At 31.4% G+C, this 24,780-nt stretch overlaps 1 protein-coding gene and 1 pseudogene across 1 annotated transcript; one reads left to right on the forward strand and one right to left on the reverse strand.

The window, feature by feature from the left end:
- Window positions 1–5,577: 5,577 nt before the first annotated feature.
- Window positions 5,578–10,227, forward strand: LOC110644965 (protein NUCLEAR FUSION DEFECTIVE 4). The gene is made up of 3 exons (XM_058136321.1): window positions 5,578–6,162; window positions 8,428–9,359; window positions 9,456–10,227. Exons 1-3 carry the CDS (start codon window positions 5,824–5,826, stop codon window positions 9,907–9,909), a joined length of 1,725 nt encoding a protein of 574 aa, XP_057992304.1. The 5' UTR covers window positions 5,578–5,823; the 3' UTR covers window positions 9,910–10,227.
- Window positions 10,228–10,365: 138 nt separating this feature from the next.
- LOC110644968 (peroxidase 55-like) lies at window positions 10,366–11,773 on the reverse strand (annotated as a pseudogene).
- Between the last annotated feature and the right edge of the window lie 13,007 nt (window positions 11,774–24,780).

Here is a 24,780-nt window from a genome sequence, read left to right on the forward strand (position 1 = left end):
TTGAAAGGAAAAATTTATCGTACAGCCATACGACCGGCTATGTTATATGGTAGTGAGTGTTGGGCACTGAAGGAATTGTATGCGTCTAAAATAAGAGTTGCAGATATGAGAATGTTAAGGTGGATGAGTGACCATACTAGACTAGATAAAGTCCGTAATGAGAGTATTAGAGAAAATGTAGGAGTGGTGCTAATTGAGGATAAGTTGAGAGAATGGAGATTGAGGTGGTTTGGTCATGTAAAACGTAAACATACAGAGACCCCAGTTAAACAAATAGTAGAGAATAGAAAGAAAAAAAGAGGTAGACCTAAATTAACTTGGAAGAGAGTAGTACAACATGACCTAGAAGCATTACACATTTCTGAGGATTTAACCCAAAATTATTTAGAGTGGATAAAACGAATCCATATAGTTGACCATAAATTTTTAGGATAAAAACTTAGTTGAGTTGAGTTGAGTATGAATAACATAGAGTCATTAAATTTGTTGGTGTTTGTTGTGTGTTGTGTGAAGTTAGGATTCTTACATTGAAAATATATGGATCAACAAAAGATATTTAAGCATGAATGATTCATAGATTTATTGGATTTTAGATTGAATGTGATATCAAACTCATTCACAAGATTCATTAAAAATAATTCTTCCCAAATGTGTGGATAGAAAAATGAAGCGGTAACTCTCAATGAAAAAAAAAAACCAGTGGAATAGTACGACACTCTTTATGAATTGGTGACTCTCGATAAAATGATGTGTATGCTCACGTGAATGACAATAGCTTGATTGGTTTACGAAGAGTTTGGTGCAATACTCAAGATAATTTTTAGAAGTCGTTTCTGAATTTTATCACGTGTTTCATTTTTATTTTTTAATTTTAATTTATTATTAAAAAATTAATAAATTTTAATTTTATTTCATAAAATTTCTTCAAATTTATTATAACATATTTATAACTTAAAAAAAATAAAATTAAATTTTTACATTATTTTCTCTCATATTAAAAAAATATTAACTACTCTAATTATCATTCAAATTTTTTTAAAAATATTAATACTATCACAATTATCTAATTTTTGAAAAAGAAAGAAAATCTACCCTTTACTTAAACTTATAAAGTTTGATTCTTTGCTAATTCTAGCTACCTACCCTATAATTCATCTGTTCACAAGAAATGACTCCTGGGTTCAATATTATTAAAATATAGTTGACATTAAATAAATTACTTTTTATAATTTAAAATGAAAAGATATTTTTATAGTCTCACCAAACTTGCTGAGCTGGTAATGCATGTTGACAGATAATTATCCAAACAAAAATTATTATGTAAAATTTGAAACACTAATTCTTAATGGTTGCTTCCTGTCTTACGTAATTATGTCATTTGCCCTATTAATATTAACTTGATGTCATGATAAGAAAAAGATTTAATTTTATCCTATTTTTTTTTCTAAAGTTCAATTAATTTTAAAATCAAATTGAGACAATTTTTTTAATTATTATTTTGCATTAAGGCAGATGGCAAACAAGTTTGTGGTCTTTATTTATTTTAATATAATTAGCTCTAATTAAAATTTGAATTTAAGATGACAGTTTTGGAAATGACTATAAAAAAATTATTTTTTGTAAAGATGTATTAACATATCTGACATGTGATTGTCATTTATATATTGATGGAGAAAAAGACAAGATTAATGAAATCAATCTATATGGCAACAAGCTAGTTTCAATATTTTATTCAGAAAATTAGACAAGTGGGAAATAATGGATTGCCTTCACGCCTATCTGTTTCACTCAATTTTTACTTATTAATTATATTAGATTTTCAATTTAATTATTTAATTTAATTTATTTAATAACTAAAAACATATGTGTTATGTTCATGTTATGTTCAATATAGAAAAAAAAAATTAATTTAATTTATATTGACATTAAAAGTAACACTTAAATTCTTATATTTAAAAAAAATAAAATGTCCCTAATTTTTAGTTTTGTCATACAGTTTCATTCATTAATTTATTTTGTTAATTTGACTATTAATTAAAAGATTAGAAAATGATAAGTGAAAAATTAAAATGTTACAATAATGATAAAAATTTAAAGATGAAAGTGTTTATAATAATAAAATTTATAGATGAAATAATAATTTATTTTTAAGAATATTAAAATATTTTTATTTTTCATTAATTATTTTAAAAAATTTATAGATGGACAAAGTCTGACATAATCAAAAGAGGAATGTTTTCATTTTTTTTTAAAATATATAAATCAAAATATTAATTATGATAAAATATAGGTTGTCCCATCATTTTCATCTCTTTTATCAATGGTAAGCCAATTTCCCTTATTATTATTAAAAAAAAAAAAGAGTAGTTGTACTTATTTTGCTTAAATATTCTCCAGTATGGTCGAAGTTGTTTTTTTTTTATTTTTGTTAATTATTTTTTTAATAAATTTTATTTTCTTTATATAAATTTTTTTCTTATTTACAAAAATTTCTACCACTTTTCCCTATAGAATTTACCAAGATAATTTTTATTATTTAATTTAACTGTTAGATAAAATTGATAACTGATAATTGATAATTGTTACCGTCAACTGATAACTGATTTATATTAAGTGTTATGTTTAATTATTATTGTTAATAAGTAAAATGACTAATAAGAATATATATAATATTTTTATTTCACTATTAAAAGAAGTTATTATCATTACATATATAATATTTTTATTCTATTATTAAAATAAATTATTATTATTATTAATTTATTATAACATATAATTTTTTATTATTAAAATAAACAAGTAATCATTAATTTACTATATTATATTATATATTTATTATTAAAATAAATATATAATTATTGATCTATTATATCATTTTATTTGTTATATAAATAAATAAAAATTAAATAATAAAAAATATAATTATAAAATATTTCATTATTTAAATGCACTTAAAATATATACAATTTAAATTTAAAATAGTAGTAAATAACATTTATTAATAAAAATTAAAATCATTATTGTGGATTCGTAGGTTGCAATCTTTAAGTTATCAAAGACGAATAAATTTTTTTTATTTGTAAATTATATTTGAAATATGTATCATTAAACTCATTTTCAAAATATAATATTTTTTTAATATCTAGAATTTGGAAATAGAATTGAATGTCATAAGTTTTATTGGATGAATGAGTAAAGCTTATTTTTATCAAATGATGAAAAATTATACAGACTATTCACAAACAACTCCATAATTAGAGTTTATACAAACAACAGCCGATAGCTATCCTATCAGCTGTATATCAGCTAATTATTATATTTTTTTGAATTTTACCAAACACTTAAATTTAGCTATTTGGATGTATATTATCTATCAGTTGCATCCAACAGCTAAACCAAACACCTTCTAAGAAAGGTGAAAATGTGAGAATGGATGAGGGGCAATGCAAGTGCGGTGTACGTGATTTTAAGAAAATGAGCAAAGTTTAATTCAGTCTCTAAAAACTAGCTCAATGGGAGAGAAATGTCTTAAGGCCTTATAAGAATATACATTACCCTTATTCCAAACTAATGTGAAATATTAACACAACCTCTCACACTTAAAATTAAATACTTAAAATGTAAAATATTTATGAAAGGTGTAAAATTGGTAGAAAAAGCTTTGATACCATTTTAAAAAAGTTAATCAATCTTAACTCACCCCTGAAAGCTAGCTTAATAAAGAACAAGGGAAAATTTTATCCTAAAACTATTCATCACGGACCCAAGACACAATCATATGGGACTCATATATTTAATAAGTGAATCTCACCATACAATTTATATCTTGAATTCATGATAGACCAGGTTTAAATAAAAAAAAAAAATCGAAGAAGAAATGCCTAAGACTTATAGGGACATATAATGCTTATCTTTATCCTAAATTAACATAAGATGCTAACGCATGATAAAATGTAAATGTAGTAATACTTCAATTATGAATATGGAAATAAAAGTCATACATATTAAACTAGAACTTAGTTTTCATATACAGCCTTCCCTTCAATAATGCATTGCATAAAACAACACAGCTGCAAATTAATAAAAAATTTCTCATTTTCTTTTCTCACTAAAAATCCCCCAAAAAGGGTTTTTTTTAAGGAAAATTAATTTATGTTTTACTAAATCTTAATTAAAAATTGGATTTCAAATTTTATATTTTTGAAAATAATTTATATATTATTAAATTAATTTATTGATATATTAATTTTATGTTAAAAAATAAATTGAGAGATGAATGGAATTATCTTTTAATAATGTGAAATTATTATGATTTGAATATTTATTTTTTTACTGATCAACTAATGAACTATTAGTCATTTAAAATAATTAAAATAAAAAATTATAGAAAAGTTAATTTAATCGAAGTAAATCTTTGAAATTTCATTTAAAATATTTAATGCATTTAAATTAACTTAGTTTAATTGAAGAAAATCTTTGAAATTTCAATTTTTTTTTAATTTTAATTATGTTTTCAATATAATTGAATTACACTTATGGAATTTTTTTAATGCAGTTAATATTTTTTCTAATTAAGTGTATATTTCCATTTTTGAAATTTAAAATTAAAAGTTTGATAAATGTAAATTTTAAATGTTTAAATATTACCAAGTATTAGTATTTTGTTTTAAAATTACATTTCTCATGTATTCTCAATAATATTTTTTTTAATTAAATTTAAAATTGTTATTGCTATATTTAATAGAAGTGCAATGTAATTAAAATTTTTTTATTAAATTCATTTTTATTTTTACTTTCATTAAATTGAAAATGAAACAAGGCATGCTAATTAAGACAACTCGATTGATCTTGAAGTATAAAGATAATGCTGCATGACCCAATTACATTCGTTCCATATATATATATATATTAATCCTAAATATTTAAACCTTAAAAATTAAATTAATTTTAAAAATCTAAATCCTAAAATCTAATATTCTAAATTCAAATATTCTAACGTTTGAAATTATAAATCCTAAACCTTAAGTTTTAATCTTTAAAATTCTAAATTTTAAATTTTAAATTTTAAATCTTAATCTTAAAATCCTAAATCTAAACGGCTAAATTTAAACTTAAAATTTAAAAAATAAAATTAAGTCATTTAATATTTTACTCGAGATATAAGAAGTAGGAAGATTTTAAATTTTAATTTTTTTTAAAATTATATGATTAATTTTAAAATATTATTATTTAAATATAATTTATTATAAATACAGAACACATGACATAAATAAGATCAAATATTAGGCAAGAAAAATTGGGTCAATTAATTTCCACTGTCTGATGATTGGACAATGTTCCATAGGAACAATTTCACCAGAACACAACCCAGTCGCATGAAATAACAGTAACAAAAAAATGTGAAAAACCTGAATTCATTTTCCTTCCCATCCCATTCCCATGAGATAGATCATTAATCATATACTATTCTTATGCCGTCTTTTTCTACAATCTCTGTACTCTGTCCTGTCTGATGCCAGTGGCATTTCTGCAAATACGCGTATACTGACGTGGGTTTGCCTCCACAAAGGATAAATATAGAACTGGACGGCTACACGTCCCCGCTATCGGCAACTAAAAACAGTATATCTCATATCATCATCATCCTCCTCAGTGACCCTCTTTGTTGTTTTGCATATAAAAGTACAAAGTTTCTTTCTTTGATGAAAAGCTTATCCAACCTCCCCTCAGCTTGCCCATTTCCATTTCTCTGTTTTTGTTCACTCCATTCCAGAAAGCAAGATTAATCGTAAAAGATTTAGAAATTTAGATTTTTTTTTGGTGATGATGGGTAGTTTTCAGGAGAGATTTTCTTCCTTTTTCAATAACAGATGGCTGGTGTTTGTGGCTGCAATGTGGATACAATCGTGCGCCGGTGTTGGGTATTTGTTTGGGAGTATTTCGCCAGTTATAAAGAGCTCGTTGAACTATAATCAGAGGCAGGTTGCTAGTTTGGGTGTGGCTAAGGATCTTGGGGATAGTGTTGGGTTCTTGGCAGGGAGTTTGTCTGAAATCTTGCCTTTGTGGGGTGCTTTGCTGGTTGGTGCTTTGCAGAATCTAGTTGGATACGGTTGGGTTTGGCTTCTTGTTACTGGTCGATCTCCTGTTTTGCCTTTGTGGGCTGTAAGTACCTACTAATCTTCCATTTTTATCATATTGCTTAGTTGCCTAATATTATTTGATTCCATAATTTACTGGCTTGCTTTATTCTATTCTTTGTTTTTCATTTCTGTTTTTCCATCTTTATGGCATAAAAGTTTGATTTGTCTTCATTGGAAATTTTGTCCGTTGAATATGCAATTTTGTTGGGGTTTTATGCTCAGTCCACTTAATCTACAATTTTGTTGGAGTTCTTCAAAGTTTCTGCTTTAATTTGGAGATTTTATGATCGTTATAAGTAATCTTGAAGAATGTCATGGAGTCGTTTATGTTGTTGCATTGCTTTAAGACTTTAAGTTGACCAAACTGAAATGTTATGATAATGATATTTGATCAAGTCTTTCAAAATACCATCCTTTCAATCCTTTTCATTTTTGTATTGTTTCTAGTTGTGTATAGATGTATATAATTTTGAAAAATGCATTTGATTATTGTCTTCTTCAAGGGGGAGAGGATGAGTTTGATGCAATCTCTGATATTTTCAATTTGCTTTCCTCTCCAATTGATCTCATCATTGTGTAATTTTATGGAATACCTATAATTGTTGAGGCCACAAAATAAGCTCTGCTTCTAGGCACAGTTGGTGCAATAACTTGCACTGTTTTGTAGAATTTTTTTTTAATGTGATATTTATTAATTTGGGAGGAATCTTTGTATTGGTACATATTTATTTTTGTTTATTCAACTGTCATGTGGAAATTGACTTGCAGCATGAAACTATGTGCTCTATTTATGACCTGTGGAATCTGGATGGAGTAAAAAATAAAGGGAGTAGTGTTTAGCATCTTTGGTGCATCTGCCTCAAATAAATTTTTGAATTGTTGAAGTGAAAAAAATCATTGCATTCCTCAGCAATGGTTGTTATCACATGGCAGAGTGAGCGCTGTTCCAATTAAACAGTGCATACAAACTACTTTTTAAAACAAATTAGCCTTTTCATTCATGTTGCCACTACGAATCCTGCCAATATATTCCAGTTCATAACTGACACCAAATTGTTTCTTAAATAATATATGTGATCCAGACATCCTTTTTTATTTCTTTGTTTCTTTATTTCTTTTGGTCATATCATCTTGACTGGTGATAGGCATGTAGAAGATGAACTGTTTAGTTTCTTTTAGGATTTTCAGTGTTGTAGATAGTTTGGAGATGGAAAGATAATCTTTAACAATGTGGAAATGTGTTGATATGATCTTGGCAGGCGTCTTCACTTCGTGCCATTCTTGCCTATTGTAGGAACTTATCTATATCTATATATCTATATAACGTGGGTCTCTAAAATAGGTTAATGAGAGACTGCTACATGTCAATCTCCTTGGCCATGGGAGTTTGCCTAATGACATGCATAAGGTTGTAATACCATATGTCCATCTTTTTAGCTATGAGAGTGTGCCAAGTGACACACTTAAATTTCTAATGCATCTTATTTTAATAATCAATATGTATATATAAATAAAAATTCATTAGTCTTATTATTACCACTAATTAACATGTCACATTTTTGTTACCTAATACTTAATATAACGTATTAATATTAGTGAAAAAATTATAATGTATCCTATTTCCATTTTTTAGCTATATTTTTATCATCAATATAATTATTAAGATATCTTAAATAAAATTCATTGGCTTTATTATTACCACTAATTAATATGTGACTTTTTATTTCCTAAAATTAACATAACATGTTACTAATAGTGGGATAAAACAAAGCTCAATGTCTCTTATGTGTACCACATCCATTTTCTCTAAGAATCTCCTTGACAACAAAAAAAGGAAATAGCTCAACGTCTTTTATGTGCATGCTCACCCATTCTATTTATGTATCATTTGAAAAACAATTCAATAGTGAAAAATTATATAAAAATTTTTTAATATCAAACTAAAGTGCTATTCATTGTTTGGATAATTTTCTCAAATCATAGCTACCGCTATTTAACTAATGTTTTTTTTTCCAGTCTTTTCATGTGTTAATAATTTTGTGGGATCAATAAACATAAAAGAAATAAAAATATAATAAAAATAAAATGACGCTCCATAATTTTGTACAATAATAATTTGAAAGATTTAAAAACCCCCGCACAACATGCAGACTAATGACTAGATTCTATTGATTTTTGTTCCATCTTCTTCTCCACATTCTTAGTTAGTCCTAGAGATTTAGGAAGAGTTTTAAATCTTATGTCCTATGTTATCTTTGATAAATTGTTGATTTATGTTGGTATGCAGATGTGCATTCTTATATTTATCGGGAACAATGGTGAAACCTACTTCAATACAGTTGCTCTGGTTTCTTGTGTACAAAACTTTCCCAAAAGCCGGGGTCCTGTGGTGGGAATACTCAAAGGCTTTGCTGGTTTAAGTGGTGCAATTTTGACCCAAATATATACAATGATCCATTCCCCTAATCATGCATCTCTCATATTCATGGTTGCAGTAGGGCCAGCAATGGTAGTGATTGCTCTAATGTTCATTGTAAGACCTGTTGGAGGTCACAGACAAGTTAGACCATCTGACGGCACAAGCTTTACATTTGTATATAGTGTGTGCCTTCTATTGGCTGCTTATTTGATGGGGGTCATGCTTCTTGAAGATCTAGTTGATTTGAGCCACACTTTTTTCATAATTTTCACGGTGGTTTTGTTTGTTCTCATTTTGCTTCCCATTGTGATTCCTATTTCATTGAGCTTTTTCCAAGAACCTAAAGATCCAACAGAAGAGGCTCTTTTACCTGAGCTACAGAAACAAGAAGCTGGAAAATCTGAACCTGATGCCCCTGAGGTAATATTCAGTGAGGTGGAAGATGAGAAGCCCAAGGAAGTAGACTTGCTTCCAGCATTAGAAAGGCAAAAGCGAATTGCACAGTTGCAAGCCAAACTATTCCAAGCAGCTGCAGAAGGAGCAGTGAGGGTCAAAAGGAGAAGAGGTCCACATAGAGGTGAGGATTTCACCTTGATGCAGGCACTGATTAAGGCAGATTTCTGGCTTATTTTTGTCTCACTTTTGTTGGGTTCTGGATCTGGGCTGACTGTGATTGATAACCTGGGTCAAATGAGCCAGTCTCTAGGGTATGATAACACACACATATTTGTGTCCATGATCAGCATCTGGAACTTTCTTGGCCGTATTGGCGGGGGTTATTTTTCAGAGGTTATTGTGAGGTAAGATCTGATTCCTTTTCTCCTGCATTCTGAATATATTTCAGTGTGAATTGCGATATGGTTATTCTCTTAACTCATATATTTGAAATTATTCAGGGACTATGTTTATCCAAGGCCAGTGGCAATGGCTGTTGCACAACTCATTATGGCTATTGGGCATGTGTTCTTTGCTTTTGGGTGGCCTGGGACAATGTACATTGGTACTTTACTGATTGGCTTAGGCTATGGAGCTCATTGGGCAATTGTGCCAGCTGCTGCATCAGAGTTGTTTGGCTTGAAAAAGTTTGGGGCTTTGTACAATTTCCTCACTCTAGCAAATCCTGCAGGTTCTCTTGTCTTCTCTGGTCTAATTGCAAGCAGCATTTATGACCGAGAGGCTGAAAGGCAGGCTCATGAGCATCATCACCACAAGTGTGAAGGTGCTGTATGCTTCTTCCTTACTTCCATGATTATGTCAGTTTTCTGCATAATTGCGGTTGTCTTGAGCATGATTCTTGTGCATCGGACTAAGATCGTCTATGCAAACCTCTATGGAAGATCTCGTACTTGATTTTGGGAAGAGAACTAAACCAGGCTCTTATAACTAGAGTACTTCATCCATTTTACAGTGGTGTTTGTATACTCCAAGCAAGGTTTTTAGAAATTCTTAATGTTTTTTTTTCTTGGAACACATTACTAGAAGACAGAAAAGTGAAGCATACTCCAGAGGAACTCTCATCTGAAGTCTCTGTTTTTCGTTTGCTTTTTATATATAATATTTGTAACCTGGGTGCAGCCATTTAGTCACAGGAGATTAGCTTTGGAATGTTGGAATATTGTATATTTTTTTCATATTCTATTTGAAGAATCAATCTATTATTTTGCTTCAGTCTTTTCAAATTTTGTTGGGATTGAATGAAGCATGCTTATTCTAATGTTTCTCTTTCAAGTGGGGGATGACATTTCCATCTTGTTGGCAGTATATAAAATTCTATGTTTTATAACTAACCCAATAAATCTGCATTCTTATTCACCCTAACACTTGCTGTTATCGATGAAATTCCCCATGAATTTATTTATACTGTTTCTTACTTCTTATATATCATTTTTTCCTTGGCATGTAATGATGGCTAGCATCCTTTATTCATTTACTGTTGAAGTATACTTGGAAGCCATTATTAATGCTCAACAAATTCACTAATCAAGGTTTGTGCAATCTATCCTTATGCCTCCTTGGTTGCCTGTCTTAACTCCCGCTCTACCAAGTTTTCTCATCGTTGTAATAAAGGCTGCATTAAAGTCGCCAGGGCTGTTTGCGAAATCAGTGACAGTAGGCTTGGATGCAGGGTCATTGCAGAGCACCTCATCTGAAGTGAACATGCCCTTGCCAGCAACCAGATTTTGATATTACACATTGTCAAAGATTTGTGGGGTTGTTGGGTCCATGTTTAGGGCAATGCTAGGGTCTACATTCTGAGGACAGGCATTCATCAATTGCTTAGCATAGTTAGGATCCAGAGAAGGGTCAACAGGAGATGATGGAGAGAATGAATAGAGGCGATTTGCAAAGCGGTTGCAATGGGAGAATCCTACCGTATGTGCTCCTGAGAGTGCAATCGTGTCAATTTGGCTAAGGTTGTTTTTGGCAAAAATAGTGTCAAGTTGAGCAAGAGTAAGGTGAGGCTCAGGCAGATTTCCAGCCACAAGTGATGATTGAGAAATTAAGCCATCGCGACGCCCTAATTCTACGCTGAATGAAGGACCTCCAGCCTGTGTTTTGATCACATCAACACCATATGGTTAAAATATGAATGTTCAAGTGCTAAGTCATTTTCAGACTGTAAGGTCTCGTGTATCGTTCAAAAAGAAAAGAAATTGAAATAGATTTATATATTTGCTTACCAGGACTGCAACATCCCTGGAAACAATTGCCATAATATCTGCACAAGAGACAGCATTGGGGCATTGTGCTTCCACTGCTTCCTTTGCTTTTACTATTGTATCAAACCCATCCCCTGCAAGAGAGAGATTATCTGGAGCATCTTTCTCTGCATCTCCATTTGGTGATGAAACCATAATCGAGGCATCACAACCCTTCAATAAGAAACCAAACATATATTAGTGTCAAGTGTCAACTCCAACTCTTAGAGATTATATCTTAGAAGGAAAGGAAAATTGTCTTCGATGAGATTAGCACTAACGAAAGGAAAAGAAATGATTACCATAACGAAACAGTCGTGAAAAAATAGACGAAGAGTTGCAGGGATTGTAGTGAACTTCTGGCTGAATTTTGCACTCACTGCCTGCTTCACTATAGCTTCCACGCCTGGAGAACTTGAGCTGTAGAAGATCTCCATTAGTTGTGCCTCTCCCTTCCCTTTGATCATCATGAAAATCATCAACAAGAACAACCCTCTCCTTGCCTCCATTACCCTCTGTGTCTGTTTCTCTCTGGCCCCTTCTTGAAACTTTGACCCTTGTGTAGAAAGAAGAAAGAGAGAATAAAAATAAAGATGCAAGCCTCGCAAGAATACATATATTGAACTGGTTCGAGCTCGATTATATATTCTTGTAACTAACATGATATTGATTATTTTTTTGGCTCTAGTTGCAGTAGTCTTTTTCTTGTAGGATCGTCTATCGAATAATATACGTATCTTACTAATCATATTATAAAAATATTGAAAAATATAACTTAAATTGTCAATATTTAAAAGTGCTTTGAATTCTTACCATTAAACCAATTTACTATTTGCCTAGTTTGACTCGGTTTAATAATAGAAGGCATATTACTCATGATATGTGTTAGGTTCGAGTCCACTCGTCAATCCCCTATAAACAAAAACCTTATTAACTATTTGATTAAAGATTGATACGATTCTGTTGGTGATAATTGTATACAAGTAGAGCTCTGATTAATTCTTGTTTTAACCCTACTACAAGTCAGTTATCATGGCCATTGCTGCTTTTGCTTCTTGTTCTTAAGAAAGGGTCTTTATTGGTTCATTGAATAGGTAGCTTCTAGTTGTTTTTTTGGTATTTTATAGATTGGGTTAGGCACCGAAATTGCACATCCCTCCCCTTGTGATTTAGAAAGGACAATGACACAATAACAAATCCCTTTACTACAGTTTTCAATGTTCATATAAACTAAATATGCTTTGCTATCTAGGGTTTGCAAATATGATTTTCCAAATTCAAGAATGATAGAGGTGTAAAACCCCTATTCATTCAAACCAGGCACAGAAACAATTGTTTTCGCTAGAGCATGAGCTGATTAATTCGCTGATCTATAAAAAAAAAATTAATAATATTTAGTGATACGGTGTGTAAAACCATATCAAACTCGAAGACTTGTGTTTCCCTATTTCTAATGGGATTCTTTATTTTTTTAGATAGGTTTTATTTATATTTTCTAATTTATTTAGGATTCTAAAATATTATTTCTATTCAATTTAGGTTTTTAAATATGTTTTCTATTTAGATTAGGACTCTTTAATTCATTCCTACTTAAATTAAGATTTAAAACTCTATAAATACCCATTGTATTTTTATTATGTAAAGTTTCAAAATTATTCAATAAAGTTTTCTTCTTTATAAAGCTGTCTTTGCTTTATTTATCCTTAGACTTTGGATTAAGTCTTGTTTATTTTAAGATCTTGGATTTGATCTTATTTACTTTCAAGTGTCTGATTGTGTTTGATCATGTGTCGATCTTTTTTCGTACTACACGCTGCGTTAGGTGGTATCAGAGTAAGAATTTTACCCTCATTTCGATGGCCAATACTAGTGGTGGTAGTGACAATTAACCTTGTAACAGTGATTAGGGGTTACTAGCTTTTTGGAGAGTGATCAAAGAATAGCAAAACAATATAGAACAATTTAGAACAAATTTGGAACGCCAATTTCAGGAGCTTCAAAAGCAGTAGTGTACCATGTTGAATATTGGTGAAAATAGGAATTAAGTATTTATTCAAACCAGTGGAGCTAACTCCGATAGAGCTAAACTTGATCATGTTCTCTTAAACCCTAGAAGAAGAGCTATGATGGAGGATGATAGAAGCAACGATGAGGAAATGAACTTTGAGTATGTTGCACACCAAGGACAAGGAAGAGGTGGTCGAAATTTCCAAAAATATTATAGGAGGGATGATGAGTTCAAATTGAAGATGGAAATCTCTACCTTTAGTGGAGATCTTGACATCAAAGGTTTTCTTGATTGGTTGACCGAGGTGGACCGTTTTTTTGAGTATGCTAAAATTCCAAGAGAATGAAAGGTAAAATTGGTGGCCTATAGATTAAAGGGACGAGCTTCCGTATGGTGTGATCATTTGAATGAGACAAGGAGGCGAGAAAGGTGTAATCCACTCACTACTTGGAGGAGGATGCAACAATTATTAAGAGGTAGATTTTTACCTTCAGATTTGAACAATATTTATTTGAAGATTACCAAAATTGCTTACAAGAAAATAGGAGTATAAATGAATATACAGCTGAATTATTGAGGTTGGCAGTAAGAAATCACTTGTCCGAAAGTGATAATCAATAAGCAGCGCAATATTTAAGGGGACTAAAACCTTTAATTCGTGGTAAGATCAGGATCCGAATAGTTATAAGCATGCAAGAGGTAAGGTACTTGGCGTTAAAATCTGAGATAGTGATAAAAGAAAGAATTTACCATGACCCCTATCAAAAGTATCAGTATGGTGGAGATGACAAACATAGGGAATTTGAAAAAAATAAAGGAAGTTGCACAAGGCAAATCAAGCTCAAACATTGTTAGCATGGAGAAAGGTGAGCAATAAAAATCCAATGGGTTGAAGCAAGAAAGGTAAAATTTTTAGTCCTCTTAAAACTCGTAATCCATATGCAAAACCTACTCCTCTTAAATGCTATAGGTGCAATGAGAAAGGACATAGGTCTAATGAATGTCCAAAGAGAAAAGCCATCAACATTATTGAAAAAATTATGACGATGATAATGATGAAATCTATTGTAGACTTGATAGAGAGAATGAAGAGGAAAATTGTGAATAAGATGAATCGACATGCTTGATGAGGAAGTCAACGTTCATATAAAAGATTGAAGACAAGTCATTAAATGATTTTTTTGAACAAATGGATTATCTTGAATTTGAATTTGACACTTTTACAATGCCTTTTACTATGGTGGATAATGAAGAGTTTGAAGAGAGTGTTATGGAGAAAGAAGAGCATCAAGCCATGGAGGTTCCAATGAAGATTGAAATTTTTTCTAACAATTTTCCTAGTGGTTTTGTTGATTTTATTTGTCTAGGTGAGTTTAAGCATGCCAAGGAAGATGCAAAATTGCTCAAATCAATTTTGTTCAAGCCAATCTTTTTGATACCATTCAAGAAGAAGATGTGGCGTGATCTTCCAATGGAGATTTTAATTCATCAGCACTTTAAAATTCGAGGCCGAATTTATCTCAAATGGAGGATAATGGTGTGAGAGATAATTGTTCTACTATTGTTTGGTTCAGAAATTAATTCAATGTCCAATTTTCTCAAGAGTATGAGTGAATGACATGGTGTGTAAATCCATATGACCTAAAGACTTGTGTTTACCTAGTTCTAATGGGATTCTTTATTTTCTTAAATAGATTTTATTAATATTTCTTAATTTATTTAAAACTCTAAAATATTATTTCTATTTAATTTAGATCTTTAAATATATTTTTTTATTTAAATTACGTCTCTTTAATTCATTCATACCTATATTAGAATTTAAAACTCTATAAATACTTATTATATTTTCATTATGTAAAAATTTTTAAAATTATTCAATGAAATTTTCTTTACTTTATTTATCCTTAAACTTTTAATTAAGTCTTATTTATTTTAAAATCTTGATCAGTTCTTATTTACTTTTTAAAGTTTGATTGTGTTGATATTTTTTTTACACTATACACTGCGTTATTTAGCTCCCTCAAAAAGAGTTTTAAATTGGAAACCAAGCTGCCAAAACTAATACAAATCAACATTAAAACTTTGACCAATAATTTATTTTTAAAAACTTTTAATTTTAATGCCACATCAAATTTTCAGAAATTTAATCAATTAACTATTAATTTGACTTAATTTTTAATGGAAATGATGAATTCCCATTTTCTTGAGAGAGAGGAACAAGTGATTCTCCCATTTGAGGGAATTATCCATATCATGTCACATCACTTGCTTTGTAAAAACGAGTGTCAACTCAAAAAAAATTAAAAATTAAATTATTAATTTAGAAATTAAGATATTGGGTTCTTAAAAAAATTATCCGGATGGTTAATCACCAGCTCATATTCATTTTTTCTTCTTAATTAAGAATATAAATCATAAAAAGTGTTTTTTCTTTTTTAAACCTTTTTTTTTATAATCAATAATTTCCTAAAGTAGACCTAGTGGATATATAAAAGTAGTCAATTATTTGTATAAAATTTGTACGAAATAAGGTTTAAGTTGGTTTTTATATTTATTGAAGAGGTTTAATTTAGTCTATTTTTAATTTTTTGTTTAATTTAACACATAAATTTTGATTTATGTTTAAATTAGTCTAATTAATAAAAATATTATTTTTTAATATTAAAATATAATATAAAAATAATTTATTTAATATTTTAATTATATAAATTATACAATATAAAAATAATATTTTAATATTAACAAAAGTCATTTTTAATATTATTTAAACAAAATAATTAAATATTAAAATATTTAATTATTTTGTTTAAATAATATTAAAAATGACTTTTGTTAATATTAAAATATTATTTTTATATTGTATAATTAATTAATTTGTTTATATATCAAATAATTTATTTAAATAAATTATTTAATATTTAATTATTTTTAATATTAAAATATTATTTTTCTATTGTATAATTAATTAAATAAAAATATTATTTTTGTTATTCAATATTATTAATTGGAATAGTAATAATTTTTAATTTTAATTAATTATATGAAAATATAAAAATATTTTTTTATATTTTCAGTTTAATTAATAATATTGAATAATAAAAATAATATTTTTATTTTTATTAATTAATTATACAATATAAAAATAATATTTTAATATTAAAAAAATAATTAAATAATTATATTTTTTATTAATTAGATTAATTTGAACATAAATCAAAATTTATGAATTAAATTAAACTAAAAATTAAAAATAAATTAAATTAAACCTCTTTTCAATAAGCAGCGAGCAATTTGAACCTTATTCCAAATTTGTACACTTTAGCATAAAGAATGATGTCATTATAATTTCATTAATTAATCACTAATACCCATAAATTAAAACAATAAAAAAAACCAAATTAAATCACATCAGTTAACTGCATGGCCAACCAGTCCTACCATACCTATCTTAGAAAGATCGAACCATTCATAACCAATTTCACGTTCCCTTTAATGAACTCGTAAGTAAATAATATATATCTTTATTGTAACACCTCTATTTGTATAGTATAATACATTTTATTATTTCAGTGACTGGTGTCAGTTTGGATAATTAAGGAAATTAGAACTATGTCTAAAACATATAGATAAGCATTGAACTCAAATAAATAGTGATTACCTGTTAGGTAAGTATAAATAAGAAAAACAGAACATAAAAGGTTAAAATGAATCGGGAGTCACAGCGATGGGTGACCTTCCCGGGAAGTGACTGCGAGGTCAGTCTTAACCCGAATTTTGAACCGAAAAATGTGATGCTGCGGTCCTTAGGACTATTGCGAACACAGTGAAAAAAAGAAAATCACAGAAAAGAATTGTTAAGCACGTCAAATAATTAGGTTAGGGATCCGGAAGAAATATTGAATAACTAGCAAACTGGATCAGACTGGCGAGGGACATTTGATCAATTCACCCCTAGAGCTGACTCCTGACCTAACTGTCCAATAAAATCGGAGAAATGAAAAATTTGGAATAGAGGATTAAATTAAAGAAGAATAGAAAAATGGAGGAAATAGAAAAAGAAAAGAAAAAAAGTGGATTATCACATCATCATCTTACCTCATGCATGATGCAATAATTTCTAAATTTTAAAATTTGATATTAGGGGGATAATTATAACTTAAAAGACAATTAAAATAAAATGAAAATCAATTTTTTTTACTTGGTCTTCTTCAAGAGTCGTAGCCTTCTTCCTCACCTCTCTGTCTCTTTCCATTTCCACCTCCATTAAAGCTTGAATACAAGCTTGATTTCACTCAACAAAACCCTAAATTCCCCAAAATTAATCCATAAAAACTTGTTATCTTCACTTGAGGAGGCATTAGAAGAAGGAAAGAAAAGAAGAAAAAGAAGAAAGCGAATAATTGAAAGTCAAGTAGAGGTTAGTAATTTAAGTTGAAAATTTTAGTTTATTATTTGTGTGTTTAGCTCAATTAACCTAGAACTCAAATTAAAAATAAAAAGAAAACACATATGGGGGATTGATTGGGATTTCGGCCAGCCAAAGGTGGAGTTGGAATTGAATGAATTTGATGCATTTAAATGGTTGTTTAGGTTGAATTATGTATGTAGACCATGGATATATATTTTGATTTCATTAGATATTAAATTTATGTAATTAGGGTTCTTGAGCATGTGAAAATTTGGAGAAAATTTGGGGAATTAGTCAATTGATGCAATTGACCTTAGTTGAGTTGAGAAATGGTCAATTGGGACCATTTGGGGTGTGTGTGAATTGGTAGAGCCAAATTATAATTTGGATTGGTTAGTGTTCATATTTTGGCAGCTTGACCTAGGTCCCTTTCAAAGACCAAAACTGAAAATTTACCAACCCAATTGGTATGACGCTAATTGGGAATGAAAACAGACACATAATGGCACATTTTTCATTGAGGAATCATGCCCAGCAAATGACCATAACATAGTGAACAATTAGGTCAAATTCGGGTGTAGTACACTGCCACTGTACCAAAATTACCAAATAAACAGTATTTGTTCATTTGGCCATAATTTGGGCTATACAGATCCAAATGACCTGATTTTTGTGGCATTGGAAAGGTATGACATAGCACTATAACTTTCATGAAGAACACCAACCCAAATTCTGCCCATAACTAAGTCATTTGGCCACCCAAATTTAGTAATCCAAAACTGCCAGAACCAAATTAGGTGCCCAGAAAATCTGGGTTAGACCAATTCGGCCAACCATGTTCAAATGGCCATATCTTGGGCTAAAAAACTCCAAATGGAGTGATTCAAAAAAAGGAATTATAGTTAAGACAATAAGGAACAAGTTTTATGAAGAACACTTTACCAAATTCTCACAGCAACATGACCAATGGAATAGTACAATACAGGACATCAAATCTGGAAATTTTGAAATTGTACCTAAGAGACCTAAAATTTGAAGAAACAATCAAAACCAACAAATTAGGCACCCAAAATGTGGTATGTGGGAGTAATTGGATTTCCCATACCTATTAAGCATAAAAAAGTCAATATTTTGACTTGAATAATACCATGAATAGTAACCCTAAAATAAAAATCTCCAAGAACGTTAGTTTAAGCATGTTATGGCCAGAATTGAGCATATAGGAATTAATTATTGGATTTATTGTGAGATAAGGCACTGAAACACTGTCAATTGTGTGTTTCAGCTGAAAAAGCCCCGAAAGGGACAAAGAACCGAGTCAAGGCCTAAAGGCGACTCATATCAGGTCTGTGCACAGTAATTTTTGTTTAAATATATGATTCTTGAAAATTTGATTTTTGAATTAATTATGAATTGTGTTGCCATTTATGATTGTGAATATGACTTTGGAAATTGACCAGATTTCTCACAAATTATTTGAATAAATTGTTTTGAATTGATTTTGTGTTCACACTTAGCATGACAGTACCACATCATTCCTCCTCCATTTATGGGGTTGAGATCATTTATTTTCCTCCCTCTCTGGCTTACCAGTTGAGGTCGAGATCGGATGAGTACTCATTAGCTAGCTAGCCACCTCTTTCATTGATTTCGATTAGTGAGGTTGTAGATTGCTTTGTCGTGGTGTACAATACGACATTAATAAAAAATTTTGTGTCATGGCTTAAGTTATGTATGAATTGGCATCACTGTATTTATTAAATTGTTTGACCAAAATGGTGCTATAATGAGCTTTGAAAAATTGTGAAATGTGATTGTGAAAATTTTGAATTGTGAATTGTTCATAAATATTTTATATTACGCATTTTACATATTATTGTGCACCACTGAGTATTTTTATACTCAGCGATAGCTCCTTTTGTTATTGCAGATAAAGGCAAGGAAAAAGCAGCAGAGTGAGCTGCTGATTGTGGAGACTACCCAGAGACTTTTGTACGGATATTTAATTATACCTTTGTAATTTCTTGATGTAAATAATTTTGTAGTCATATGTACTTTTGTTACTGAGTAGTTGTACAGTTAATGTGTAATACTATTGTCTTTTGGATTTAACTGCAAATGTAAATTTCTTATTTTGAATGCAATGTGCATAGCTTATTTTGAACTATTGAGATAAAATTTTATTTTGAACTGTGGAGATTGGATGGATTTGTGTTGATTGAGTGATTTGGTGGTTGAGATTTGATGAAGTGCTATTATTGGAAGTGTTTTTTCACAGGTAAATTTTTGGTTTTTCTCAATTACTGCTGGCAATCTGCAGAAATTTTTCCAGAATTTGCGAAAAAATAAAATTGATCAAAAATTTTACATAGCTTTTCAACTTCAATTAAATGTTTTTAGTTCCTACAAAAAATGCTCACCACTTTCAAAAAGTAAGAAAATGGTTTTAAAATCCCTTGTAGTGTACTTAATGGGTTATCGGTAGGTGAAGTTCGGTAAGTCATTAGGTATACTACAGGATCATGTTATGCATTACATAGGGGTAAGGTGTGACATGTTTTGGTGGTATCAGAGCATGGTTTTAAAATGAATTTTGATTGTGGTTTTAAAATGAATTTTGATTGTGTATGTGTATATTTCCTTTGAGAAGTACAACTGCTCAAGTGTCCTAAATTGATACATATGACATATTTACATCATGAATATGCATTAATGGAGGTCAACCTCCTTGTGTTTGATCTCAGGAACTAGAAATTCTTAAAAATGGAATGGAAGAGGGAGATCATTCCATAGAGTAATCTGTCGAGGCTGAGGCCCAAGGAGAAGCCCCGGCACTCCAGAATGTGAGTGGGTCAGCCACTCTAACTCCTCCTCAAGCACCGTAGTTTCCTGCTCAATTTGCACAATAGATGGCTGTGTTCTTTCAACAAATGGCAGAAAATGTACCACCACAAGCTCAGATGCAAGCACCAGCAGCACAACCACAGCCCTCGGCTCGGCAATATAAAAAATTAATGAAATTTAGGGCTACTGAGTTCAAGGGCACCGTGGATCCATTGGAAGCAGAACAGTGGCTAGAACGGATGGAAAGGGTATTCAGAAAGCTGCAATGTGCCGAGGAATTAAAATTTGAATACTCAGTATCTTTTCTGCAAGGGGATGCATATGAATGGTGGAAGACCATCCCCCACATCCTGGTTGAGCCCCCCTGTTCTTACATGGGCAGACATCCTAAGGGAGTTCAGATAGAAATGGGTCCCCGATACTTACATTGACATGAAAGTGCAAGAATTTTTGAATTTGAAGCAAGGGGATAAGACCATAGCAGAATATGAGCGGGACTTCTCAAGGCTAAGCCACTATGTTGGAAGCTTGGTCTCCACCCCCAGAGATAGATGCAAGAGATTTGAGGCCGGGTTAAGGCCTACATTGAGAATGTAAGTAGTGAGGTTTCGACACCAGAATTTTTCTGAGTTAATATTACAAGCCTTGGAATGCAAAAGGATAGAAATGGAAGGGTCAGTGAAGAAGAATACCCAAGAGAAAGAGAAAACCGAGAAAGCTACTGGCTAACCTACTGAGAGCAGTTCTGGGAAGCAAAAACAATCTGGGCGATCCAGCTCCCGCTGATCTGGTAGAGCAGATTCTCTGGCCAAAGACCACCCCGGTCTGGTCAGCAGACTCAGCATGTATCTTGAGGAGCGTTATCAGTCCGGCAATGCGAGACTTGTGGTAGAACACACGGTGGGGTGTGTTTTAAGGCCACCAGTGCATGCTTTAACTGTGGAGGGACCGGACATTTTGCCAAGGATTGTACTAGTCCATGCCGATCTGGACCTCCTACCACATCGAAGGGATAAGCCCAAGTCTCTACACCGAGAGGGTCACAGTCATCTGGTAGAGGTAGAGGTAGAGGCAAAGGTAGGGGTAGCACCCCAGGAAGTCAAAGTACTGTTAACCAGCCAGAATCCAGTGGCACACCAGCCAGAGTGTATACAATGCGTCAGAGGGAGGAGGCTGAAACATCAGATGTACTAGCTGGTATTTTCTCAATCCTTGACCAAGACGTATATGTGCTATTTAATCCTGGCTCCACACATTCATATGTCAGTGCTAGTGTGATTTGTTCTACTGCTATTCCGTGTGTAAGAATGGACTATGATGTGCTAATAACTAATCCATTAGGCCAGGAGGTCAGGGTAAATAGAATATATAGGGATTTTCCTTTGGTGATCCAAGGACACACTTTTCTGTCCGACCTGATTGAAATGCCCTTTAGAGATTTTGACATCATCTTGGGCATGGATTGGTTAGCCAGGCATCACACTATGATTGACTGTAGGCTGAAGACAGTCACTTTAGGTCTCCCTCAGTATGGTGATGTGGTAATACACGGGGAGAGGCAATTATTGCCATCAAACATCATTTCAGCTACACTGGCCAGAAAGATGATTAGAAAAGGGTGTGAAGCATACTTGGCACATGTGATGGACACCCAAGTGGGGAGTCCAGCGTTAAGGGACATCCCTACTGTATGTGATTATCCGGACGTGTTTCCTAATGAGTTGCCAGGATTGCCTCTGGAGAGAGAGGTACAGTTTGAAATTGATGTCATGCCTGGTGTGGACCCAATCTCCATAACACTATATAGAATGGCACCAGCAGAACTGAAAGAATTGAAAGCACAGTTGCAAGAGTTGCTGGACAAAGGCTTTATCCACCCTAGTGTGTCACCTTAGGGAGCACCAGTGTTGTTTGTTAAGAAGAAAGATGACACTCTCCGCTTATGTATTAACTACCGACAGTTGAATAAGGTGATAATAAAGAATAGATATCCATTGCCCTGCATTGATGACTTGTTTGATCAGTTGAGGGGTGCAGCTGTGTTCTCCAAAATTGACCTAAAATCTGATTATTATCAACTGAAAATACAAGAGCAGAGTATTCCTAAAACTGCCTTTAGAACCCACTATGGCCATTATGAGTTTTTGGTCATGCCATTCGGGTTAACCAATGCTCCAGTTGCATTTATGGATCTGATGAACACTATCTTCAGACCATACCACAACCAGTTTGTAGTGGTGTTTATTGATGACATCTTGGTTTATTCGAGAAGTGCAGAGGAGCATGATAGACATCTGTGCATTGTATTGCAGACCTTAAGGGAGAAACAGCTATACGTCAAATTGTCGAAGTGTGAATTTTGGCTGAAAGAAATATCCTTTTTGGGGCATATAGTATCAGCTGAGGGCATCAAGGTAGATCTAAGTAAGATGCTGTCCTAAATTGGAAGCCACACAAAAATGTTACAAAGATTCATAGTTTTCTGGGTTTAGCTAGATACTACTGTCGTTTTGTGAAAGGGTTCTCCATGTTGGTATCTCCATTGACCAAGCTACTTTGAAAAGATGTGAAATTTCAGTGGACTGACAAATGCCAGCAGAGTTTTGATGCATTGAAGAAATGTTTGACTGAGGCTCCAGTTCTGACTTTACCTACCCTGGGTAAAGAATACATAGTATATAGCGATGCTTCTCATAATGGGTTAGGTTGTGTGCTGATACAAGATTAGAATGTCATTGCATATGCATCACGCTAGCTGAAACCGCATGAGAGGAATTATCCAACACATGAATTGGAGCTAGTAGCTATTGTTTTTGCTTTTAAGATCTGGAGACACTACTTATATGGGAAGAAGTGTTATATCTACACAGATCATAAGAGTTTGAAGTATCTGAGCACTCAGAAAGAGCTAAATTTGAGATAGAGGAGATGGTTAGAATTGATTAAGGACTATGATTATCTGATAGACTATCAGCCAGGAAAGGCAAATGTTGTGGCTGACGCCTTAAGTCGTAAGACTATGGCAAATCTACAGGTTTCTCCTTTGTCTATGGTACAAGAGTTGAGAGCATTGCATGCCAGCTTAGAGATTAATGACGAGGGGCAGATAGCAGTTGCATGGCATGTACATCCAGTGTTGATTGATTAGATCAGAATAGCTGCTCAGAATGACCAAAAACATCAGAAGCTATTAGAAGAAGTCAGACAGGATAAGAAACCAGAATTCTCAGTGAGAGATGATGGCCTACTGCTACACCAGGGCAAAATGTGCGTTCCTAATGATGTAAATTTGAGACAGATCATTATGAAGGAAGCACATGACACTACAAGAAAATTAATATTTAACGAGAGGAAAAATCATCTTTAAAAGTTAAAAACTGGTCGTTAATAATAATTAACAACCACAAAAGTTGGTCGTTAAGTCGTCGTTATAGGCTCCGTCGTTAAAAAGTTTAACGAGGACTTTATATAACTCGTCGTTGATACTAATAACGAGGACACAATAAGCGATTGTTAAAATTATAGTATTAACGACTATTTTAGCCGTCATTAATGTTATTAACAACGGAGAAAATGGTCATCAAATTTAAATTAAAAGATCGTTATTTTACAATGTAACGGCCTCTAAAAACTATTAACAATGAAAAAATTGGTCGTTAAAAAATATTAACAACAGCAAATAATGCTTGTTAATGGTTATTAACAATTAAAAAAAATCTCGTTAAAAAGTATTAACGAGAGCAAATGATGATCGTTAAAAATTACTAACGATAGTAAAAAGTAGTCGTTGAAAATAATTGAGGATGAACATTAAAAATTGATAACAACGATGCAAAATGGTCGTTAAAAATGATTAACAATCATAAAAATAGTTGTGAAAACATATTAACAATAACAAAAAGAGATGATTAACAATCAATATGAATACAAAAATCATCATTAATAATGATGATTTAATTGTGTTAACTTTTAAAACACTAAAAAATTTAATAAGCAATTAATAATAATAAATAATATGCTTCATAAATAAAATAACATTCATACATCAATATGAAAAATGTCATAACAACCGTCTCAAATGTCGGTTTAATATTAATTATTTACACTTAATTTGTTTCTGTCAATAAGAAAACTATAAATACGTGAAGGCTGAAATAAAATTCAACAATATCTTCTAAGTTACTTTTGAACACCTTCACCCAAAAAAATTACTTCAATGCTTTCACTATTTGCATAATCATATCTGCACCAAAATATAAAAA

The sequence above is a fragment of the Hevea brasiliensis genome, chromosome 15, assembly GCF_030052815.1.
Source record: "Hevea brasiliensis isolate MT/VB/25A 57/8 chromosome 15, ASM3005281v1, whole genome shotgun sequence".
Lineage (NCBI taxonomy): Eukaryota > Viridiplantae > Streptophyta > Magnoliopsida > Malpighiales > Euphorbiaceae > Hevea > Hevea brasiliensis.

Excerpts from the sequence above, each read along its gene's own strand:
- LOC110644965 (XM_058136321.1), top strand. The coding sequence starts at position 5,824 with ATGATGGGTAGTTTTCAGGAGAGATTTTCTTCCTTTTTCAATAACAGA. Across the intron at positions 6,163-8,427 it reads CTGTTTTGCCTTTGTGGGCT|ATGTGCATTCTTATATTTAT; the intron begins GTAAGTACCTAC and ends GTTGGTATGCAG. Across the intron at positions 9,360-9,455 it reads TTTTCAGAGGTTATTGTGAG|GGACTATGTTTATCCAAGGC; the intron begins GTAAGATCTGAT and ends GAAATTATTCAG.